A 24,767-nucleotide genomic window follows, 5' to 3' on the forward strand; every position below is an offset into this window, starting at 1 on the left:
TAGTGAAACATTCTAAGGGAACCAAAGGCCCCACCTCCATCTTTTTGGTAAATAAAGTTGTAATTAAGTCTAGATCATATAAATAAGCATGAAGGCAGCCTGAGGTAAAATAGTAATGTAGATTGACTTCTTTAACCTTCCACTTTCATTATATTTTCCCATACATGCAGTACCGTGTGTCCCCTCCACTCTAGCACCACCCCCCAATGAAATTGACCTTTCTGATCTTACATCTTCTTCAAAGCTGGATTTTATGTGAAATAAAAGTTATTATTATATGCTCTACTACAAAGTAAAATGCACTCCTATATTCATACTGGGAAAGGGTGGGGATTATTCTCCTCCTGCAAGTCGGGTGAAAAGATGATTTTCTATTTTCTGACACCCTCAGTATCTTCAAAAGAAGTGAGACACCGTGCAATCAGAGGCCTAAGTATGAAAGCAAATGTACAGTGTTTGTAATAGAGTTAGAATAGTTGTAATAAGACACAAATAACCCCTGGGGGCACCCACCAACTCAAAGAGTGGGTCCTCAAGATAATCATACCCCAAGTTCAAAAGAATCTGTGGGTTTGCCTTCCCTCAAAACCATAGCTTCTGATCTCCTACTTGTATGTTTACATTTATTCATCTAGCAAAGGATAACAGCCTCTAATGAGATAGCATAAGAAAAATGGCAATAAAATATTTTTGTCAATAGATCTGGGGAACAAGTATATCATTAGAAGGAAGAGTGAGTAGGCATGCATAAGTAATTCATGAAGAGCTTACATGTGACCAGAGCACCCACCCAGTGTCAAAGGGCAATTCAGACACCCTCCGCAGAGACACTTGTGTCTTTTGGAGACGTCATCACTGTGCTTCTGCCAGGCCTGCTCCCCAATAGTCTGTCTCCCTCAAGCTGTAGTCTCTGTTGTGTATAGTTCAACTGGATGCAAGGTACTCATAGCCGTTGCCAGGCACAGCACAAGAAGGCAAGTGGTTATGGATCATCTTTTAGCTTTCCCTTTCGGGCTTCTATCACAGTCCTTGATTATGGTAGCTTGTTCTCACAAAAAAGGGGACTCTGCCAGAATCTTGTTTAAAGCCCTGATACTTACTTCATCTTTCTCAGAGAAACAGCCCTTAAACACTCCTCCATCAGATGTGCTATTTAGGCAAAAAGAGCTTTGTGATGTTGTTCTGTGTTATTAGATATAGGCCAATAAGCAGTCTCTCATTTGAGCTGTTACTTTGATTCTCTCTTTGCAAAATGCTTTTAAGTGGACTGAAACTGCCCTTATTTCAAACCAGCAAAGTGAATTTCTTGCTTCCCCTCCTCCCTCCATCCCCACCACCTACTTTAAGAATTACTCATTTTGGTAATGGGTAATGTAACTAAATGAACCCAAAGTCAATGACTTTCTACTTTGTATTTGAAACAAAGGAAAAGAATTCAAGATTACCCTTTTGCAGAATTAGAGAATTCTGAATCAAATGAATGGGGTTTTTTTGATTTGCTACACAAAGTCTTGCCTGTTGTGGCTTATTCATTAATTAAACTACCTCTTATTACTAGATTCTGTCCAAGAAATTGGAAAACTTTTAATCAGACAAGATTCTCTTTTTATGGCCATTTGCTAAATTGGGGGAAAGTACAACAGTTTTAACAAATGGGCAGCTCAAGGTGGGGTACAGAAGTTCCCACTATCTAGCTTTTGGATTTTGTAGATACTCAAATGCAAAGGTCATAAGAGAGCTCCAAAGAAGCCAATGACATAGATTAATGCCTCTTCCACCACTGCTCATACATATACAAACCCCCAACACACACACACACACACGCATATACACACATCTTCTGATTTTATCAGTCCCTTTTTGGATACCGACCTTATAATTTGCTTCTTTCTTTGTGAAGGACTAGAATTTTAGTTCTATAATTTATTTCATTAGTGGTTAGCTCTTTTAAATGGAATTTTGTGACATTGAAAATCCCCTAAAATACACAAGTTCAAGAATGAAACATTCATAGTGTGGGGTCTTTTGAACCACTTAAATGAGACTTTGGTAATAAAGTAATTGACTAGTCTCACCTAAACAAGTTACAGAAATCTGGCTGAAAAGGAAGGGTTCAAATGCCTGAAAATAAAGTTATCACCAAGATGGGTAGCAATTCTAAATGGAGAAAAGATATTTTCAAATTAGAGTTTCAAATTCTCTAGAGAGATGTAAAAACTACCATTATCTAAATTATTTTTTAAAGGAAGGAACCACAAAGAGATAAGGGCATGATATAAGGAGGAAGAAAGTGTCAACCAAACCAATTTTGCAAGTCCATGTTCACTATCTCATTTTCTTCTAGTAATCAAACTAGCTCTTTAACTAAGAGCTCATGGTTTTTTGGAAATATACAAAAACAAAGAAAAGACTAAATATTCTGTATTTTCAAACCTTTTTAAGAATAACAATTTACTTTTAGATTATTAAAAACAAAGTAAATAACATTTTTATTATCAGTAACACTATTAACATTTCCACTTTCATTATTCCTGACTAAATAGCCGCATTCTCCTTTAGCCAAGATATGAACTTGAAAAGTCTGAAGCATAGGAGAGTGTTCTCTAAATCAAAGAGAAGTTAATTTAGCTTGTTCCCTTGGGGAAACATACTGATCAAACATTTTTGGCGTATTTTGGTATCCTTTGGACCTGATTTATTTCCAATTGAATAAAACTAGTAGCATTTTATTATAAAGGTATATTGGTCCATTTCCTTTTAAAGGTATTAAACTGGATTTGTAATCTCTCTTCACTGGTGCCATTTCCAACCTCTCCATGACTTCTCATTCTCTGTGATTCTCCCTCACGTCCTTCCATAAATCCCTCTAGAGGATCCTCCCAATATGCCATAATTGTGTCACTCCTTTTAAAATAATTCTCCTAACTGGGCATATTGTCCACTTTGATGGAACAGGATTTAGTGCTAAAAGGGCCATTGCAATTGGGAGGCAGCACAGTAACCTTTTTCACTTAGGACTTTCTGGTGATTATTTCCTTACAGTGCTATTAGAGTTCGATTTCCTTCAAGATGTAGGATATGAGCTTGATGATGGAAAGCAAAGCCTGTTTGGTATATGTGATAACAGTTGCTATAAAACCTAGAGGTCTTTGAATCCCTTAAGGGGAAGGATTTCTAAGGTAAATCAAATTCCTAAAGTCACTGTACTATATAATTCCCTATATTCCCTACTCAGTGCTCAACCCTTGAAGACAACTTTAGCCAAGCCTAATTTGGGTCTCTTGAGATGGTTAGGTGGAACAGTGCATAGAGCACTGGGCTTTGGAGTCAGGAAATATTCAGTTCCAGTGTGACTCCAAATACTTCCTAGCAGTAAGACCCCAGCTAATCACTTAGCCTTTGTTTTCCTTGATTTCTTCAGCTTTAAAATAGGAATTCTAATAGCATCTACCTTGAAGGTTATTGTGAGAATAAAATGAGATAACATTTGAAAAATGCTTGGCACACAGTAGGTGTTTAATAAATGCATATTCTCTTATGCCTTCCCTTCCTCTTCTTCTTCAACTAAGACTTGTTTTTATTTACTGAGAGGGCCGAAGGTATGTTATTTGATTTTTAATTTCCTTTAAAATTCCTAAATGTGTTATTATTAGGGAACCACTTTTCTCTAAGGAGATGCATTTCCAAAATGTTTCTCAAGAATTTATTTGATATTTTGGGTTTATAATTTTCAGCATGTTTACCTTTAATCTTAGAGAAATACCCTAATACTATTTGCATATTTGTAGTTTTATTGGGACTCTCTGCAGGAGGTTTGTAGTAATGAAGTCCCAAAAGTAGTTAAATAAAGAAGTCAGTAACTGAGGGGTTCCTCCTGGTTGTTAAGGCCTTAAGACAAAGAGAACTAACTTAGAGGGCAGACGTGGGAAGCCTTGAATATTCACTTATTTGCTGTTCTCTTATTTTAAAAGATGATCACACAAGGAATACATATGTTTTCATGAAAGAGCTGCCAGTAATTTTTTTCTAAGAGGGATTAGCTGTCAATGATACACTATAATATTCCCCCCAAATTAATAAATAAACTCCATATGCCATCAACTATAGTGAGATTGTATTAATCTCTGGAAGAGTTTACTTTGGAAACAACAGGGAATGTCACAGTTGCCCTTTCTTGTGATTGATAATTCTTTGCATAAAGAACAATTTGCAAACATGATCTCAGTGAATCTCTAATGGGAAAACTGAGGCTCAGTGTGATAAAGTGGTTTGTTCACAGCTACATCCAAGTCTAGAACTCTTTGTACTATTTTGTTAATGTACCAAAAGCACATGGTTACATAGGTGATTTACTGTTTTCTAATGCTTCACCCACTTACTATGCACAGAAATATGGATTTCTGTCAAAGGTGATATTTTAGTAGGCATACGTACTTTTAAATTGAATCTCAAGAGGGTGAATTATTTAGGCCATTTGAATATAACCTCCATTTAGTCTGATTCTTATAGGCCACAGTGTTTATTTGCCCATTTCTGGATTAAATCAAGGTAAAAATAACTATGGGCAGCTAGGTAGCACAGTAGATAGAGTGCTAGGCCTGGGGTCAGGAAGACTCTTTTTTCCCGGAATTGAAGTCTGGCCTCAGATACTTCCTAGCTGTGTGACCCTGGGCAAGTCACTTCACCCTGTTTGCCTCAGTTTTCTCATCTGCAAAATGACCTGGAGAAGGAAATGGCAAACCATTCCAGTGTCTTTGCCAAGAAAACCCCAAATGGAGTCACATAGAATCAGCCCTGACTGAAACCACACAACGACAACAAAAGAATAATTGTTTGGTATTATGTTAAGTTTCATCAGTTTAAGAGTAGATATTACATTCTTGCATATTGAATATTTAAATATTGTTTCATAATCATTGTGGGGCTGAAATAACTCTAATTTCCTTTTTGATGTGTTGGCCAGGAAACCAAGAGACCTAAATAATATGTCCACTGGCATATCTCTAAATCAAAAATGAGTAAAAGCCCAGAGCAGTATAATGCACATTTTTGCCAAGCTTTCAACCTTTTTGACTTTCCTTTGAAGGGATTCCTCATGTCCTACTTCATCAAATTCAGTAGGAAATCAGTCACATGGAATTTCAGATATTTGCCTTACAAACACACCTATATACATGGCTGTTGAATGATAAATATACATTTTTGAAGATGACATTGGATTTCTGACTAAGAAAACAGCAGGCTCTCTCCACTAAAAGAGATACCATCTGAATTTTTAATGTGCTATTATCAAATGTGAAGCAGGGTTTTTCCTTCGGTGAAGTTAAAACTATTAAGTGAAATTCACTATTTGTTATTTTTTCTAACAGTTTATCAAAAGTAGATGTTAAGTAGCATTCATTTATAAGCATAATTATCTTTCTTCTTTCAAAAGAAGCCTATGTATTTAAAACAAAATCTCGTGGGTGATATTTCCTTGAATTATCTCCATGTTTAAACACACAATAGCATTCAAGCATTAATGCTGATTTCATCCTCACTCGCCAAAGGACTGATTTCCAGTCTTCCCAATCCTTCCATTCCAATTGTCTGGAGCCCCGATTTAGAAATTGTGCCATTGTTACTTTCTAAATGTGTAGGATGCTTGTTCCATCATTGGAAATTAAGTGTGGGTTTGGACCCTTAAAAAACTGTAGGTTAGCTTGCCTTCTTTAGCTACACATAGTTTTTCTGAAGGCTGAAATCATAAGCAAACCAGTGTAGCTGACTCTTTTCTTTCACTTTTAAGTTTAGCATTTCTAACCAAAATGATTAGTCAACACCCTCTCGCACCCTGACTCCTCTATGTAGTGTCCCCTTAGAAACAATATCAAGGTGTTTCTGGCTGTTCTGTTACCTTCAGCAGGGAAAATACTATTTAAACTGCTGCTGTGTTTCATAATTTATTTGTACATGTACATGCATACATTCATTCATTTATATATACATATACACAGCGCTATTAAACACTGCTTATACTTAGGATCACTTTTAGGGTTTTGTTTTCAAGAATTTGTATAGTTGCATATTTTTCTGGGACAGCTGGGTGGCACAGTGGACAGAGTGCCATGCCTGGAGTCAGGAAGACCTAACTATGTGACCCTGGGCAAATCACTTAACCCTGCTTGTCTCAGTTTCCTCATATGTAAAATGAGCTAGAGATGAAAATGGCCAACCACTCCTTTAGCTTTGACAAGAAAACCCTAAATGGAGTCACGAAGAGTTAGACACAACTGAAATGACTAAACAACAATAAATATTTTTCTGGGTTTAGAAATGAGATTCTTCAGACATTTTTGTGAAGTCTGAAATTTGACAATTAGTTTTTCTCTCTGTATTATATTTTATAGCATCTTTTCCCCAGAAATTTTAAAAAGTAAATAATATATCTTATAAAAGATCCTGAAAGGTCTTAAACAGTCATAGTCCAGTTTGATAGATGGGAAAACTGAGGCATGGAAAATTTAAGTTAGAGAGAGAAAATAAAGGATGTTATTTCCTGATAATTTTTCTCTTAGACTTTTGAAAAATGTTCCAACTTGATCTGATTCCCCTATTTTCCCTGCTGTTCTTTGATACTATGGGCCCAGAGAAGAGGAGTAGAAGCAATGTATGTAAATTACAGAGAAATAGAATTCACCTTAACATAAGGAATCTGTTTCTAATATTTAGAGATCTCAACAATGAAAGGCTTTGAATAATCAGTTAAAGAGTTCCTTTTTCAAGGAAAAGTTGGGTGCTTAGATTTCACATTTTAGTATAAATATTAACAAACTGGAAAGCATCTAGAGGACAACCAGAATATTTTATGCACCTCAATATCATGAGGATTGTTTGAAGGAAATAGGGGTGTTGTATTTGAAAAACTGTTACCTAGAGGAAGACTTACTTTTCTTTGTCCAATAGGGCAGAATTAAGAGAGCCAGTGTTATAGATGTAGTCAGATTTAGATTTCCTAACATTTAGAGCCATTTAAAAGTAGGATGGGCTTCCTTGGGAGATCTTCTCTCATTAGTTGAAAATGGGATGGCTACTTGTGTGGTTCTTGTACATGGGACTCTTTTAGAATTAGAAATTAGCCTAGGTGGCCTTGTCAAAGGTCCCTTCCAAATTAGAGACTCTCTGATTCTCTCTACAGTTTGGGATGGGGCTGAGAAGATTCATGCACTGTATCAGGAGGAGAATACTTGGATTGTAACGTCAAGTGTAGGATGAGTGTCATGGATGTTGCTTTTAAAAGCCTCATTATCTTGAAATTGACATTGAAGCTGATATATGGAAGTGGGGCAGTTTGGCAAAAAGTACATTGCAATGAAACATGCCGATTTTGACAAACACTTGTGACTGAAATAGTGTGGATGTGTTATGATTTTGTCATTTTGTAAAATGCCTTGTTTCATTGTCAGCAGGAAATTGTGAAATATCAATTTTAATGACTCATTTGGCATAACTCCTAGAAATGTAATTCTAAAAAGTGAGAAACTACATTTGACTATAAAATGGTATCATTTTTTCATAATATTTTATTTGTTAATAGTTTTATCAAACCTTAGGTCTCATATAACTAGCGACAATGAGGATTATTTTCATTTTAATTGGTATGATCTCTTTGAAATATTTGGCTAATTTTAATTTAAAAAATTTGTTTTGAATCAGCCTTCACATATTATCTCATAATTCTCAATTATTTTATCGAATTTATCCACCTTAAGAAAGAATTCGTTTAAATTCCAAATTTCATTAGAATAGTTCAAACAATTAATTTATAGATATGAAAGGGAAGGAAGATGGGGAATGTTATTGCATTTGAAATTCAAGTGAATTCCGACCAGCTACAGTCACTTAAAATGCACACAAATCCCCAAATATGATTTTGCTAAGCTCAAACATTTTGCTTTTAACTAGTGTGACTACACAGCTGGTCTGCTATTTTAAGAGATGGAAATCTGTAGATAATTTGCTATTTCCATATTAAAATGGAAGTGTCAGATTGAAAAACTGTTTCTTATACAGAATTTTTTGGGGTGATATAAACAGGTAAGTGTAGGCAAAGTGTCCTTTGAAACCATATAAAACGGTTCAAGAGTTTCTGGTTGGCTGCCACTCTACTTCACTTTTCTAGAATCAAAGAGAAGTCTTTGTCTTTCTCCCATCCCTCCCACCAATGTATTCCAAAAGCTTGTTTCTAAATTGATATTATACAGAATCACAAACTCCAAATTTGAAAGCCCCTCAGAGGCTAGCTAGTCCACCTGTACCTAACCAAAAATTCCAGAAACAGTGTACTTAACAAGCAGTCATATACCCATAGACTTGTCTTGAAGAGTTCTGTATGTGTGCGCACATGTGCATGAGTGCTTGTATCTGTGAATGAGTGGAGAAAATAGAGAGGCTTACTATAAATCCATTTGGGGATAGTTATAATTGTTGAGAAGTTGTTCTCATTTTGTTTCTTAGCAGCTTCTGCCCCTTGATTCTTATTCTGCCCTCCCAAGTCAAGCAGAACACATCCAATTCCTCTATCATTTGATCACTATCATATCTTCCCTGAGTCTCCTCTTCCCAAGACTCAGTATTCCAAGTCCTTTAACTGATGTTCACATAGTATGACCTAGAGTCCCTTTATCATCCTATCACCCTCTTCTTGTGCTTTTTTCCTTTTTAGAAGTGACTTGTAAAAGATTTTTTTCCCATTCATGTGATAGTTTATCAGAACATTAAGTATGTGAGTGATAACTTAATTAATCCCTCCTCACCTAGGCCTCAGTTTCTTTGGCTTCCTTCAAGGCCAAGCTCAAATACCATTTTGTACATAAAAACTTTACCTTTCCCTTCCTCCAAATACATTCCCTTTTGCGATTACTTTCCATCTACACTGTATATATCTTGTGTATCGTTTGTCCTTTGTTCTTGAAGAGGACCATGACATCAGGGAGATGATGACCTGACTTGCAGTTGACTTTGATTTAAGTGAGGCAGGGCTGTGCAAGGTCACTAGCCTTGCTTTCTCCTCCAGAGTTATCTAGGCCCAGGGGCCAGATATCGATCAGGACAACTGGAGATGACCCAGGAGGCAGTGGGAGACCTTGACCCTTTCAGGCTAAGGATTTTTTCAGGTTTTTACTTTCACCCATTCAGTGAATAGGCTTCTTTAAGAAATGAGTCAAGGGATGGCTCCTTTAATAAAAAAAATCAAACTTATAGGGGAAGACGCTTAGGGTAGCTAGCCAAAAGAAAAACAGTTACTACTGGCATTCACTCTGAGCCAGGAAGACGCAACAATAACCATTAGGTAGTGTTTGGGAAGAGACCTATTGTTATCCAGTCCATGAGATCCAGAGTGAATTGGGTTTGAGGTTTGGTCTTTGAGAAAGAAATCTAGCCAGTAAACCCCAAGTTAACCAGGTAGCTTTTGGCCATCAAAATTTACCTTCCTTTGAGCAGAACACCCTCAGATAAGGGAAGAGGAGATGGAAGGATGGATGGATGGATGGATGGATGGATGGATGGATGGATGGATGGATGGATAGATAGATATAGTTATGTACATGTTGTTACATTCTATGCAACCTCCTTGAGATCAGGGACTATTTTTGTTTTCCTTTGTATTGACTAGCATGTAATAATCAGTTATAATATGCTTTTTGACTAATTAATTTTACAGTTGAATGTCAGTAAAGCAATTTCATACATATATGGTATTTTATGGTAGGTGAAACTGTATTCTATTTTCTTTGGTGCTTTTATCATATGTATTAAGACTAATGAAATGTGTGTGGCTGATCCTTATGCCCAAAGACATTCTGCCTTAGCAGGTTTACTTGAAGCGTAGGGAGACGTAGCTATGGAATGAGGAGCACATATCTCTTTTAGTTAATGTTGATCCTTAAAAAAAGCCCTTTGACTTTTAATCCCCTACATATAAGCCATGTGGAATCATACCTTCTTCCTCATATTATGAAATGTAATCAATTTGCATTGATGGTAAGTTTTAAGATTCTTAGATGCAAGTATATCCTTGATAAACATTGTTATTAATAGTAAGATGTATGTGGCTGAAGCATGGATGTAATGTCATCATAGAAATAAAACACTGAAAGCTCAATATGTTACAAAATAAAAGCATTAGAAGGAAATCTGACACATACAATATGTCTACATTTTGCCTTAAAAATTAGTTTACCCCAAATATGTTTATACCTTTTGATTAGTTTACCTATTAAAAAGGTAGTTTATACTGCTTTTTAGTATTTTGTATGTCAATGAACAATTATTTAGTAATCTATTTTCATTAAATAATAAAAAGCATATTCACTGCTTTTTATTTCTCTCATTAGTGACGCAAATACTCAGGAAACTGTCTTTCGAGTCTCTTCACTTGATAAAATGCTTAAGAGGCAGATTTGAAGCACTGAGTGCAAAACCAAGAGAAATTAGGGTTGTTTGGTCCTCTAAACAAGATTTCATTACATACGTCATGCCATGGGATGTCCACTTGATCTCTCTAGATTACATTTTTTTTAAACTAGGCCAGTATCATTAGAAAGTTTACAGATATTACAGAGAAAATATTCAACAATTGTCTAGGAAAAATGTTCCCCAAAATAAAACCACAGAGAGAAGAAAATACATCCCTGCTTTTAAAATTGGGTGTTTATTTTTTTAAATTAGTTATGTAGTTAGAATCCTAGTAATTGTCTTTAGTTTGCGATTGCCCCATCCCTTTCAGTCTTGCTTCCAGTTTTCGTCTTAACCACTAAGCTATTTCATCCTTTTTGCTTTGAGGTATAAATTTCTCACAAAAACCTTTGACTAGGTTCAGCCATGGACTGATTTATAATAGCATGAAAACTAACCTAATTCAACCTAAACAACATGCCTAGACTTGACAGTTAATATATTTTCCTTAAGCTTTTGAGCGAAACTTATCCCATAGTAGTTTTTCAACCACAGAGCTGAATTAATTCTTTTATGCTATATTCCAATCAAACAAGAAAGTGACAAGGATGTGAAGTTGGCTGGTTACCAAGGATTGCTAAGGGAAGTCAAAGTCTTGATTAGCAAAAGGTTTTTAGAGATTGATGTTGAAACTATAGCAGACACGTTTAGGAGTCTGAAACAGCACTGTGGAGTGCCTGCTCATTTTGAGACATTTGGATCAGTGCTAAGGGAATGGTCATCAGAGATGCTGTTTTGCCAGTTGCTTCTTATAGTTATAACTTTAAATTCCCATTCTTCTTAAACCTTGCATCATAATTTATTGCTCCATGTCTGGGGTCCTTTGTGATGTATCAACTATCTTTAGGGGAATGTTTGAAAAAGTTGTATTTAAAGGTAATAGTTTTACAGGGTTCTCTTATTAAAGGCCTTTAAACACATTTTTTATGGAAAATATAGAGGCTTTATTTAATTTATGTGATAATATATAGAAAAGTAATAACTGAATCACACCCCCTGCCCCATCCCAGTTAACGTCAGGGGTAAATTCTTTTTCCGTACTTAGCATAAAAAGCATATATTTATTTTTTTGATTTTGAGATCTCTCTTTTTTCTTTTCTTCACTCTTCTCCTGCTCCTCCTCCCCTCCTGTCCTTTTCCTTCCTTCCTTGTGTCTCTCCTTCCTTCCTTCCTTCCTCTGCAGTGCTACATAAAAGCACCTTTTGCCACTATTATCCTCACTTCCTTCCCACAGAATATCACATTGAAGATACTATGAAATCATAAGTGATCATGGTGCCTCAGAAAGGCAGGTACCCTAAGAAATTTCATAGGATTTGGTGTTTCCATATTGCTCTAATGTAACATGTTGAGTTTATCTTTGGGCCCAGCCCTCCTGTGGTGCCACGACTTTGCCATGCCACCTTAAATTAAGCTTCAGTTAGTCTAATTTCAGTCACCTCTACCAAAGATATTGTTAGATGTCTTTCATGAACTGTTGAAAAATCCCATTCAGAACTTCAGGAAAAAGTGCATCCCTACTTGTCAAGGCCTGGTGTTGACTTATTCTTCCAGATGGAGTGTGATTGTTACTTGTTTTAGCATTAGTAAATTCAAGAGGGGCAACTTCGTAAGAGCCTATTGGGAAAACTTAAAACGAAAATCCGCGTTCTAGATAAGAACATTGTTTTGAGCCAGGGAAATAAGACCTCTTATGAATCACACATACCACACAGATCCAGTTATATCTTTTCCACTATAGAATATATTCCTTAAAGCAGAAAGTTTGGTGGTGCCGTTGCAGTAGAAGGTTAGGTGGATTCAAACATTAGATCTTGAGGTGTCTTTCTTGGTTCATAGGGATATCAAAGAATTCTAACGAAGCTCTCTTGAGACTTGGGAGCTCAGAGACTTTCTGAATAATGGCTTCTTTCCCTCCCCAGGGAGCTGTTTGTTTTGTAGACCTGCACTCCATAATAATGAACTCATCTTTGCTATCCATAGGTACAGGATTTGGCAGCACAAATCCTCTGGGGAAGGGGATTGAAGGGAGCCCATGTTTCATCTTCATGAGCGCACATAAGAACATGATTATAAGAACATGTATACGGACCAATGGAATAAGAGAAGGCTGTGCTAATGTCTTTTGAATCCATTTGGTGTGGAGTTAATTATTGTTCAGGACAGCACAATCTATTAGTATGGCTAGGTTATACAAAGAGCATTTGATTTCTATAAAATATATTTCTACTTCCAAGTCATTGTCCCATGGCACCCTTTATAACCAATGCTCTGTCCATATGTAGATATCTTACTCTTACAGAATGAGCTAACAATTTGTGGCTGCAAGGGCTTTGTTAGCAATAGCCCTCCAATTGGAGGAATATTTACCTGTAGGCTAAGAGACTACAGAAAGTTGCTTTAAAAGAAGTATGTAAAATCATTAATTTGAATCATTAAATTAATTTAATCATTAAATTCCAAAGAAAGTTTGAGCTTCTTTACTAAGTAATAGGCTCAATTCAGGCTATAGTCAAAGTCTCTTCCTTTCTGTGGTATAATATAGGAAAGCTGGAGTGTTGGACAAGCAAGCTAATATGGACCAAGTTCTTCAGATTAAATCAAAATCCAAGTTATTATGGTGGTTGTGATAGTGATGGTTATTGCTGTTCACAAACTCATTCTTTAATTCACATAATGAAATACTCATCTAAAATAAGCTGTACAAACAGAGCCAAAAGGATATTGAAAAGGATTTCTATTGCAACAAAATGACCATTTTGACTTTATAAGGCTTAAAAAGCTATTCCTTTGGCAGCATATGCTTTTGGATCAATAGTAAAATTATTGATTAAAGATAGAGGCTTTTATTTTTGAAGTTTCACTGTGAGATATCTAAATCCACAAGCGTTGCCATCCACTGAGAAGACAACTATGGGTAGAAGTACAGTAGGGCCCAGACTTGATTTCTAGCTTTGTTCTTAGCTCCCTGGGTAAGCTTGGGTATGCCAGTTAGCATTGATGGCCTTCAGGGCCTTCATCCATAAAAGGTGGGGGTAGAAGAACATATCCAAATTTCTTGGAGCAAAATCTCTTAAATTTTTGTATCATGAACCTCTTTGGTGGTCTGGTGAAGACTATGGACTCCTCAGAATCATGCTTGTTGCCTACATTCATAATGGAAAAAAACTGCTAAATTTCAGTTTAGACGTGAGTGAATATAAAGGTATAATTTTTCTTTTCCCAACTAAGTTCATAGATGATCCTGAAATCTGTCTGTGGGCCCCCAGTTAAAAACCTTTGCTTAAACAGAGCAGACTAAGATCCTTTAGTTAGATTGAGAAGCTCTGAAGTTAGAGTTCAATAAATTATCTAAATTAAAAGCTCCTCCCCCTAAAAATATTATAAATATCAATAAGATCAGCCATCTAATTTTTATCCTAAAACTTGAAGAAAAATGAATAGATCTGTCTCATCTGTGGAGTAGAAGGGTGTCTTTGTGAGTCAAATAGAATGAATAATTGGTAACCTGAAAAGAGAATGCTTTGGGGAAAGTAGCACATCAAACTCTATCACCTAGAATCAATAAGAAATTGATGAATATCTATAAGACCATGCACACTTTGTAGTTGAGCAATGTCTAAAGGATATTCGTTGACGATTTACAAAAGGAGTCAATTACTACATGAAAATATATTCAAATTCTGTAACCATAGGCATATAAATCAATAAAATTTTAAGACACATTATATGCACTAGAACTTAATCTTTAATCTTAATCTTTAATCTGTGGTTCTATGAACTTGTTTAGTTTTAAATAATTTGATAACTCTCAGTATTTTGGTTTCCTTTTTAATCTTATATATTTTATTTTACATATTTAAGAACATTACTCTGAGAAGGGGTTCATAGGTTTTGCCAGGCTGCCAGAGGAAGTCATGACATATACCAAAGATGTTGGTAGCAAAAGTACAAAAACAACAAAAATGTATGAAATTCAGTATGGGTAGGGTTGTGGAAAACATAATTATTCCACCTGCAAATTGGTTCAGACATTTTGGAGACAAATATGGTAATGTATATTGAGATATTTTGTGACTTAACCATTCCATGGCCAATACATTATCCTCAAAATATCAAAATGTTTTTTAAAAAAGACTTACATGAAAATATTTATAGTTCTATTCTATCTGTAATAGCAAAAAAATAGGACACTATTCAGCCTTTCTCTAATTGTTAAGGAAAGCTGAATAAATTGTGTTACATTCATGTAATTGAATACTACTATGCTCTGTAAAATGATAAATAGTAATTATACAGCCAACTATAGAAAGACATATGCAAAATGATAAAAAGTGAAACCAGCAGAACCAGAACTGTTTTCTGAACCAGAAACTATTTTGAAGTATGTGTGTATATGTAGTCATACATAGATATGAACTACAACCTGTGACTCGCTGTGTATATTCCTTTATATTTCTTCATGTCTTATTGTTACTGATGCGTATATTCATCATTGTTCCCAATCAGTTCTCTCCAGATAACTATTAGATCTAATTAGTTTAATAATCTGTTCAGCCCTATAATTTATTTTTTGCTTATCTTGTAAATATTGATGATGAGGCATTAAGATCACCTGTTTTTTAACTATTTATTTTTACAATGCTGTGAGATTTTCCTCTAAGAAATTTTTGCAGAAGTTTTTTGTGCGTATATGTGTATATAGACTATAATATAAGACAAAGTAATTTTTGCTGCTTATAGAAAAACATTGAACAAGAAAGTTCCACATATATTTGAAAGAAATAAATCATCTAAAAATTTTTCCTCTTTGTGCAGGACAATAGAATCCTACCATTTTATCTATGTATGGAACTCCCAGTGAGGAAAGTTCTCCCAATATAGGTCAACAAGTGTCTTACAACTTCTGGTCTTAGAGAGTTGCCTGGACAGTGAGAGGTTAAGTGGCACAGCAAAAATAATAATGAGAGAGAAGGCCCTCCCCCTGCAAAGGAAACTACAAAAAAATCATTTTAGCTATTATACCATATGTGCCAAGTAGGTACAACCTTACTCTCTACCCACTGGACATTTCTACTTTTTTTTGAAGTAGTGACCACTTTACTAAATATTAAGTGTTAAACTTTACCTTTAAGAGTTAGTCCATGATCATTTTTTCTGTGGCGATGCTTCAGTGCTATGTATTTTAATAAGAAGAAGAAAAAGTAGAAATGATGCAAATACATACTAAATATTGATATTTCTATGTTTGAATACGTAAAATGCGTAGTAATTTCTGCCTTTTGACAGAAGTCCTTGGGACTTCATTTGATGCCAACATGACTTATTTTACATACATTAAACTTTAAAATGTATACATTATGATTTAGGTATTTAGCATTCAAGAAATTATTTTCTAGTGCTAAATTATATTTCAGGCATCTTAAATGTAGTTGTGGTTTTTACACGGTTTGCAACTATGAAAGGTTATAATTGAATTGAAATCATTGGGAAAGTATTAAGAACCTGAATGGTTTTTTTACATAACAAAAGCATTGAATTCATCACAAGATGAGCCTGTGACTTCTTATTCGTGAAACAGTGAAAATCAGTTTTGAACAGATTGACACCTATTAGCCAGAGGTAAAAAAGAGGATTCTGAGGGATGAAGGGTTGATTCAATTTCAAATTTCACATGAATTCTATACATATTTTATGATCACCATCCTGTCTTTGTAAATCTTTCAAACTGGTGGCATCTATTTTAGTATACTTTATTGGAGCTGCATTTCCTAGTAACATCCAAATGGTTTGTCCAAAAAGTGAAGATCTGGCAATATAGGCTGAATACATTTTTGAGCTTTTTTAATTAATAGTAGAAGGGCTACTTTTCCATACATGGGAGACAGCGTGTACAAAAGCATGAAGTCAGGAAATGGAATAATGTCCTAGGACTTATTTGCTGAATCAGAGATGACTTGCAGTTTGCATTGGTGAAGAGTCCCCCTTACAAGGAGTTCCAAATACTAACAAAAATCACAGGTCTTTTGCTTTGTTGACTTTTAGAAATCTTAGGTGCTTAATCTTAGATACTTAGATCTTACACAATGATGCTCAGTTTTAAGTAGTGAAATATCAAGTCAATGAACTCAATTTAAATTCCTCCTGCCATGCTTGACCTTCATCCAAATGAGAGCAGCCATTTAGTTGCGAATTGAGCTTAGGATGTGGTGGTTTCAGTTTCTGCTGTATACAACTGTATCTTCTTAAATGATTTTTCTTTTGAGACCACGGCTTCCGTAGGTCTAGTAGTTGGCTTCTAGCAAATATCAAAGTTCTCACGGCACCATAGTTAAGGAATCAGCCTGAGCTAAATGACATGAAGCTGTAATCTTGGTGTCACTTGTATACAGTTACTTCTACAACTAATCATTACAGTGGGATTTTTTTGCCATTATCTTGTCCCTTACCATATTGCTAGCTTGATATTTTGTCAAATAAAAAAAGATCATATTCTTTGTAGATCAGTTTCAAACTAAAGTACTGCCCTTACACTATTATGAAAAATTATAATTTGGGGTTTTAATTCTCACTGTGCTGATAGATGATATTATTTTTTGTTAATACTTATGTTCTAACCTTCTAGAGTGAACCATAAAATTTAACACACTCCACCCTGTGCCATAAGTGGCCAGAAGGCAGCTAGGAGGTGCAGTGGATAGAGCACCAGTGCAGAAGTCAGGACGACTTGAATTCAAATCTCACCTCAGACACTTGACACTCACTAGCTGTGTGACCTTGGGCAAGTCACTTAACCCCAACTGCCTCATCCTGGTCATCTCCAGTCATCCTGATGAATATCTGGTCACTGGATTCAGATGGCTGTGGAGAAGTGAGGCTGGTGACCTGCACAGCCCTCCCTCACTCCAAACAAAGTCAAGTGCAAGTCATGTCATTATTTCTCTGATGTCATGGTCTTCTTTGGCAACAAAGGACGAACACACATACACAAATGGCCAGAACGTCTTATAAGCAAAATATTAAGTTATTTTTGAAAAGCAAGTTAATAAATTCATTTTCCAAAGTTGATGGCAATATCAAAGCTGATTTGCAAAAACCATCACATATCAGTGAAGACCAACAGCATTTATCTTTAGTACTGAGTGGCTTTCATGTTGTTATCAGGGTTTGTGCAATTGAAATATAGGGGCAGCTGTGCTATCAGGTAAGAGAGGTTTAAACACAGAGCTGACTGTCCATAAAATTCTGAATTTGTGCACAACTGTAGATAATGTGTCTTCACCAGATATCAGAAATGATCCATTTTCTAAATTGGATGCATTAAATAATTGCTATGCTCAATGCTGAAACCCTATAATTTTCTTTCTTCCTTGCAGGCTCAGCGCCGTGTCACATTCCACCTTCCAGAAAGCTCCCAGGAGAGCGGCAGTGACAATGGACCTATCGAGGCAGAAGTTGGTGCCCCTGCTAGTGCCAGGCCTGGCTATGCTCGGAGGAACTACCAGGAACAAACAGGTACGCATAGCAATCGTACCGAAGGAGATGGCAACTCTGACCCTGAAACTGGTGAGTTACTCTGTTCCCAAGATGTAGGATTTCACCGTGTGGATATCAAAACACGGAGCCCTGTAGAATCACTGAATGGAAGGCGGACACAGGTAAAAAATGAAAATATAATGCTGATGATAAAGACAATCTGATGATAATGCTTATGAGTGATAATCATGAATTTTTGAACATATCACTCTGGTAAAAATCCCTTCGATATGTATATTAAACAAACGAATGTGGCAACCAAAGGGATGACATCGGTGAAGCTTTGTGGTCTCAGCTTTACTAGTTAAATGTTTAGCCATCATGGCTTCATGGGATGTCCAGAGCTTTGTTCCAGGACACTGCATTTAGAGGGTCATGGCAGCAGTTGGATAGAATGGACAGAGCTTTCATAGGTGTTAGCAAGGATAATTATTTAAAATCTGAAGCTACCAGATAGCAGACTGGTGAAAGTGCTGACCCATCTACACCTCTGTGTGCACACAACCAACGTGCAATAGCCCCTCACCGGAGGTCCTTTTGACAACCCTCATCCTGGGCTTAGTTTGTATGTGGTACTTGTCCTACATCTAAAAAACCCTAGTCAAGTTTTAGGGCTTTTTCATTAATCTTATGATACTAACCCATTACCAATGGTATATATTTGAAAATTTGAATACTTCAAAGGACCAGGTGATGACAATTGGCACATTGTATTTGCAAATACTATAAATGTAGGATGCAAATTTTTATTTCAAAGTAAATTTATAACGTCTGCTTGAACTTATTTATATTTGAAGTATATTTGCATAGATAGTAGTTTACTTAAAGTAAATTGCAGCAAAATTATTAAACAGCATTTTAGAAGTATTTTAAAATTCTTGCATCGATTGACACACCTCAATCCTTCATATCCTAGCCAGTCTTTTGCAGTCATATTTCTTTTGAAGGACTATTTATTTTACAGTGATGATGAGACATAATCAAGTGCCATAAAACAATTCCCTTTTTGGTGCCTCAGAGACTATTTATAACCATCTATAAATGCACACTGTGTGCTATCTTGCTTCTTAAAAATATGCTCAGATTTGGTCTTTACATAGCCTGACATGAAGTCTAACTTCTCCTATTGAAAGAATGGGAAAGGAGGAAGTAGAAAGGAAATGTCCTTGAACTTCAGCCCTTTGAATGAACGTCATATCTGACCTGATTTCTCTTGTCTCATCATGCTGCCTTCATTTGCATTATTGCACTTATTTTGCATATTCTTTTTTTTTGGTTCTACATCAGTTCATGTAGATTTTCCAAAGTTTCTCTGATTTTTTTTATGCTGAGCTTTTCTCATAGCACAGTGATATTCTATTATATTCATATACAATAATTTTTCAGTGATTCTCCAATTCTTGGGCATATAATTTGTCTCCACCTTTCTACTATTACAAATAATACTCTTATCAAGAGTTCAGCATATCCGGTACTTTTCTTTCTGTCTTGTCCTTCAGTTAGTAGTAGGATCACTGGAGTTAAAAGATGTGAACATTTTAAGAATTTTAAAAGATGAACATGGGATGCCTAACAAAATTTCAGGGAGGAAGTTACATACCAAGTACTTGTGGTTCAGGCTAGCATTTTAAGAAAGGCAGAGTTGGCAAGGTATGTAGAGCTTTTGAATTTGTGAGGTCATATTTTCCCCAAAATATGTTTTTACCTTCTAATTGATGTCTGTTTATAGACCAGTAGTGACAGTGCTTTATTCCTCCTACTAGTATGACTGTCAGATATTCCTCGAGCAGCATTAGTGTGCACGCTGCCCTACCAGCAACACAGAACCTGCTCAAGGCAGACACACACAAAAGTTATAAGTATGCTGGGCATCCTCAACAAATGTTTAAAGCAGAGGATTGAAATGAGTAGGAGTGACGTGCATGAACAGCTAAATCAAAACAGTCCCTCCACCATGTCCTCTGCGTAAACAGCACAAAAAATTGTCTGACATCTGTTTATCATCACAGCTTCATACTTGCAGAGATACTAAATGGTTATTAAATGCTCTCAGAGTGTGAAGTTCAGAAAATCCCAATTATCTGTAACCATTTATGCTTGATACTCAGAAAGTTAGCATCTGTTGTAAAAATCATAATTTTTTCCAATAGGCATCAACTTTATTAGCTTACATATCAAACAGTGCAATGAGATACTGTGCTATAGCTAGAATGCAGTTGCTTTTAGATCTTGGATGATTTCATCATGAGTTGTATACAAGTTTATTATTTCAGGTAATGAACAGTTAATTATCCTTGTTATTCTGTACCATGTAATCTATCAGCATCATTTTTATCTTCTCTGCCATCATCTTATCAACCAAAAAACAGTGTTATAATCAAAGATGCATCTTTCTTTAGCACCATATAAAAGGGATCCATCTTCTGTGTATGTTCATCTTCAGTTATCTTTATCTGACAGTAAGCAACATTTAGATAAGGCCTAAGCTACAAAGTAGATCTCTCTAAATCCCATGAAAAGCAAGAGCCTAAAATGGCTTCTCCAATGAAACAGGGCTAATGTGAGAGACAGTGATGTGGTCAAATTTGCTAATTAAGGTTCAGTGCAAGGGAGCAAGGTCAATGGGAATTTTGAATATTTTGAATTATAAACTATTTTGAAAGAAAGTCAATTTGGATTACCCTCAGTATGTGCAGAAACAAGAGATTTAACAAATGATCCTTAAGTATTGGTCCTCCCTTTGACTCTCTGCATTAACGAACATATTGTAATCATTTATAATTAATGTAATACTTGTATGTTAAGAATAAATGTATCTGTTTGGCAGCTAGGTGGTGCAGTGGATAGAGCACCAGTAGAGGAGTCAGGAGAACCTGAGTTCAAATCTCACCTCTGACACTTGGCACGCACGAGCTGTGTGACCTTGGGCAAGTCACTTAACCCCAATTGCCTCATCCTGAGTCATCTCCAGTCATCCTGATGAATATCTGGTCACTCGATTCAGATGTCTCTGGAGGAGAAGTGAGGCTGGTGACCTGCACAGCCCTCCCTCACTCAAAACAAAGTCAAGTGCAAGTCATGTCATCATTTCTCTGATGGCATGGTCTTCTTTGGCAACGAAGGACAAACACACATCTGTGTTTAAAGTGTTTTGTGGAATAAGCTGTTTCCACACCAATCACAATTGAATTTGTTTGTCAGAAAATTATTTTTTCCTAATAGAAAATGTAAAGGTTAGTATTAGTCCTAATTGAAGAGAAATTGCAAATTAACAGGTTCTTTATGAAAGATATTCTACTATATAAGCCAACTGGTTCCACGTAATGATTATAAGAATGAAATAATATGATTATTAACAGTTGGCATTTTACTAAATTTATCAAAGAAAAAAGTATCTGAAGAGAATGGATAGGCTTATGTGAGCTATGATAATTATTTATCAATTTCATTGTTTAAAATGCTTATAAAAAATTGAGGATAAATGACTAGGAATGATTGTTTTAGGTAAAAACTAAAAATATACAACTTTTTGCTTGCTATATTGGAAGCTGACTATCACATGACAAAAGATGAGCCCCATATAGAGTATTATTGGACCTTGACCAAGGGAGTTTGTTAATTGCAAGTACAGGATGCCCTTATTTCACCTCTGAGGTGCTCTGGTTACATGTGTTCAAAGGATGACATATAGTTGAGATGTCTACGTAAGACTGTAATGGATGCTGTCGATGTTGTTTAACAAGAGAAAATATTAAATCTCCTTTTGTAGGAATGAGGACTAAGGTCCTTTTGTCAGGAAGAAACCTCTCTGGGGCACTAACCAGGGGTGTTTGTGGTTGGGAGCAGATGCCAACAAGCTGTGCAGTGTTAGTCAATCGCACCACAAATAGGAATGTAAACTGTTAGAGGCAGTTAATGCTGTCCTTGGGCAATTAAACTTAATTATGCAGTTCCATTTTCATATTTTGAAATGTATCACATCCTCAATCTGTTTTTTTTTCTTTTGCTAATGAATTGCCTGTAATAGTACATTGTACTGAAAATTGCCTTCTTGTGGGCTCTCAGATTGAGGTGTCAACACAACTTTTTTTATGAATAAGATTTTTTTTTTAAAGTTGCCAAAGAGATTTAGAAATATTACTTTTAAAACATGAAACCTGGTTTCTTAAAACTCCTAACTACATAAAAGAATTTCTGTGATCTGTACTGCAGTGTACTTTGCCAAGGATATTAAATTTCCTCTCTAATGTGAAGTGAAACTGTAATGAATTCCTGTCTCATAGTCTCTCTACAGGAGACATCAACTCCTCCACCCCCTTTACATCTGGATAAAAATAAATAGTACAGCTGTAGGTCAAATTTGTCTTTTATTTCCTAAAAGAAAAATACACACTCTGAATACCATGAGCTGGTCTTTCTGGATAATTGGCACATTAGTCAACCAGATGATCTAGCTTCTGTTATAGAGATAGGCATAAATGGTTATTTGTATATAGATGATCAGGGCTGGCCTTAGATACAGTTGCAAAGCAGGATAAATTTGTATTTGCCCTCTCCTCTATTTCTCCTCTAGTAAACAAAGCCTTCCTCTTGCCCCATACCTCTCCTGAGCTCTACATGTTTGAACACTCTCCGCCGCCCTAGCCGGGTCTGGACCTTCCTTCCTGCCACAGAGCTTGCTATTGAAATACACTAACTGTATCCCATTTATGCTCCCTCGGTCCTATTCTAGAACACTAGCTACCTGATAAAGTAACTCATGCCAAGACCCTACTAGTGGGTGCCCATGAGTTAGTGTGTCACCTCACTCAGGTAAAACATTTGAAATTTAACAGGGGCCTTTTGGAGATAGTCACAGGAGAGACTATCATTTAGAAGTTAAGCTATCATGGAGATTTGCTAAGGTGGCAAGGGCCTTTTAGCAGCATTCAGATCAAACCAGAGCTGTGCCTACATATAAGCAAATATTTATGAAAGGAATCCGAAAGATCAGAGAGACCGCATTATAGATTGAATGGAGAACCAGACGGTATCACCTGGATTCCAGTCCTACTTCTGAAGTATACCAATTGACCCTAGACAAGTCAGTTGACTTCTCAGTGTCCCCAGGTAAATCAGTGAGTTGCAGAGAAGATGCTAGTTTGTATTGGTAGAGTTTTCTTTTTCAAGAGTTTCCTATACTAAGGAAATCACAAAATTTTAGTGTAATACAACTCACATTTAAAGCTGGATTTAAATCGAAAGATGCTTTTTCCAGGTCCATCTCTAGAAGGTTATTCCCTCATTGTAATCCAGAAAGTTTCCACATTATTAGGTATCTGAGCCATCAGTATTCAGATGTATCAGATGCATATATGCATAAAGGTGTCATGGTAAGCATTATGGTAGAGTGGATGGAATGCTACATTTGACATTTCTGCCCCATTCCAACCCTACCTCTGGGACTTACTGGCTGTGTAACCTGAGGCAAGCCACTTAAGCTCTCAGAGCCCCAGGCAACTTTATGAAACCATACAAGATAGAAAAAAACTGCTGCTCTGCCTAGGTAGAGAGAGTTTATTTACTGGGAGTGACCCATACTGATGAAATGGTAAGCACAAAGGAAAATAACCAAATTCCTATTATTACATGAGGTAATCCCTTATAATGGGATCATACGTGTTAAAACTGGAAAGGATCTTAAAGATCTGACACCCTCATTTTATGGATAGGAAATGAAGGCCCAAGGTCACACATATTAACAGAGTTGGGACTGGAATCTAGGTCCTTTGCCTTCAAATTTGGCTCTCTTTCCCCTTTATCATACTGTCTCTCTAAGATGAGGAATATCCTCTCTCTCTCTCTCTCTCTCTCTCTCTCTCTCTCTCTCTCTCTCTCTCTCTCTCTCTCTCTCTCTCTCTCTCTCTCGTTCTCTCACTATCATCAAGTAGGGAGAAGGGGGTTGCCACTTAATTTCTTCATTACTCCATCATAATCTGTTGTGTTAAGAGGCTCTTGGCAGGTCATGGGAAGCCATTATATTGCTTTAGAAGCCTTGTGGGGGGAAGGGGAAAAGAAGAGCAAAGAAGGAGTGGAAAATAGGTAGATTGCTCTACAGGAACTTAATGTAGTCTTTGGTTTAGCAAACATAAATCACCACTTTCAGAAAAATCCCCTGCAAATGAAAGGCCATAAAAGACTATTTTATCTGTATTTTTCAAAACCTCAATATTGTACATAATTATTTTGTACCTGAAGTTACCTTCTCTGAAGATACTGCAGCTGGCTAGTAGTCATGACGTCAGAGCAGTGGAATCGAGTACTGATTGGAAACATTTTTACCCTTTTTCAAGAGGTGTTTATTAACCTTTTCCTTCCCTCTTCTGATTGCAAATATATATCTGTAATGTAATTTCAAAAGAGTACATTCCTCTAGCAGTAGGGTTACCCAAGAACCATATTTAAGACCCAAATGAGAGACTGTATCATTAGTCATTTCAAACTGATGATAAGTGTTGATCTTGGAATATGGCCCAGGCTAGCACATCTGTCTACCTGCCCTTCTTCTCCCTACCTCTACATTAGGTTTGCTTATCCCTGTAGTTGTATGCTAATAATTAATTCACATGGAGTTGGAGTAATTAATCTTTCCCATGTAGTACAAATTGATTGATCATCTACCTTTAATATAATTAGCTAGAAAAAAAATGGGAAGACAATAATGATTGGTGAGGGTACCATGCTTCTCTTAGAAC

The 24,767-nt window shown here is 36.2% G+C and overlaps 1 protein-coding gene across 6 annotated transcripts in view; it reads left to right on the top strand.

Moving 5' to 3' along the window:
• The window catches only part of LOC140516163 (protocadherin-11 X-linked-like), a 561,944-nt gene that overhangs the window by 346,195 nt on the left and 190,982 nt on the right, over positions 1-24,767 (top strand). For 4 of the 6 annotated variants that reach the window (XM_072627134.1, XM_072627137.1, XM_072627135.1 and 1 more), the window contains one exon: positions 17,874-18,063. In XM_072627134.1, the coding sequence (XP_072483235.1) occupies positions 17,874-18,063 (190 nt within the window). The remainder of the gene's footprint in view (positions 1-17,873; positions 18,064-24,767) is intronic. The other 2 variants (XM_072627139.1, XM_072627140.1) reach the window with 1 other exon arrangement.

The sequence above is a fragment of the Notamacropus eugenii genome, chromosome X (genome assembly GCF_028372415.1).
Source record: "Notamacropus eugenii isolate mMacEug1 chromosome X, mMacEug1.pri_v2, whole genome shotgun sequence".
NCBI classification, from domain to species: Eukaryota; Metazoa; Chordata; class Mammalia; order Diprotodontia; family Macropodidae; genus Notamacropus; species Notamacropus eugenii.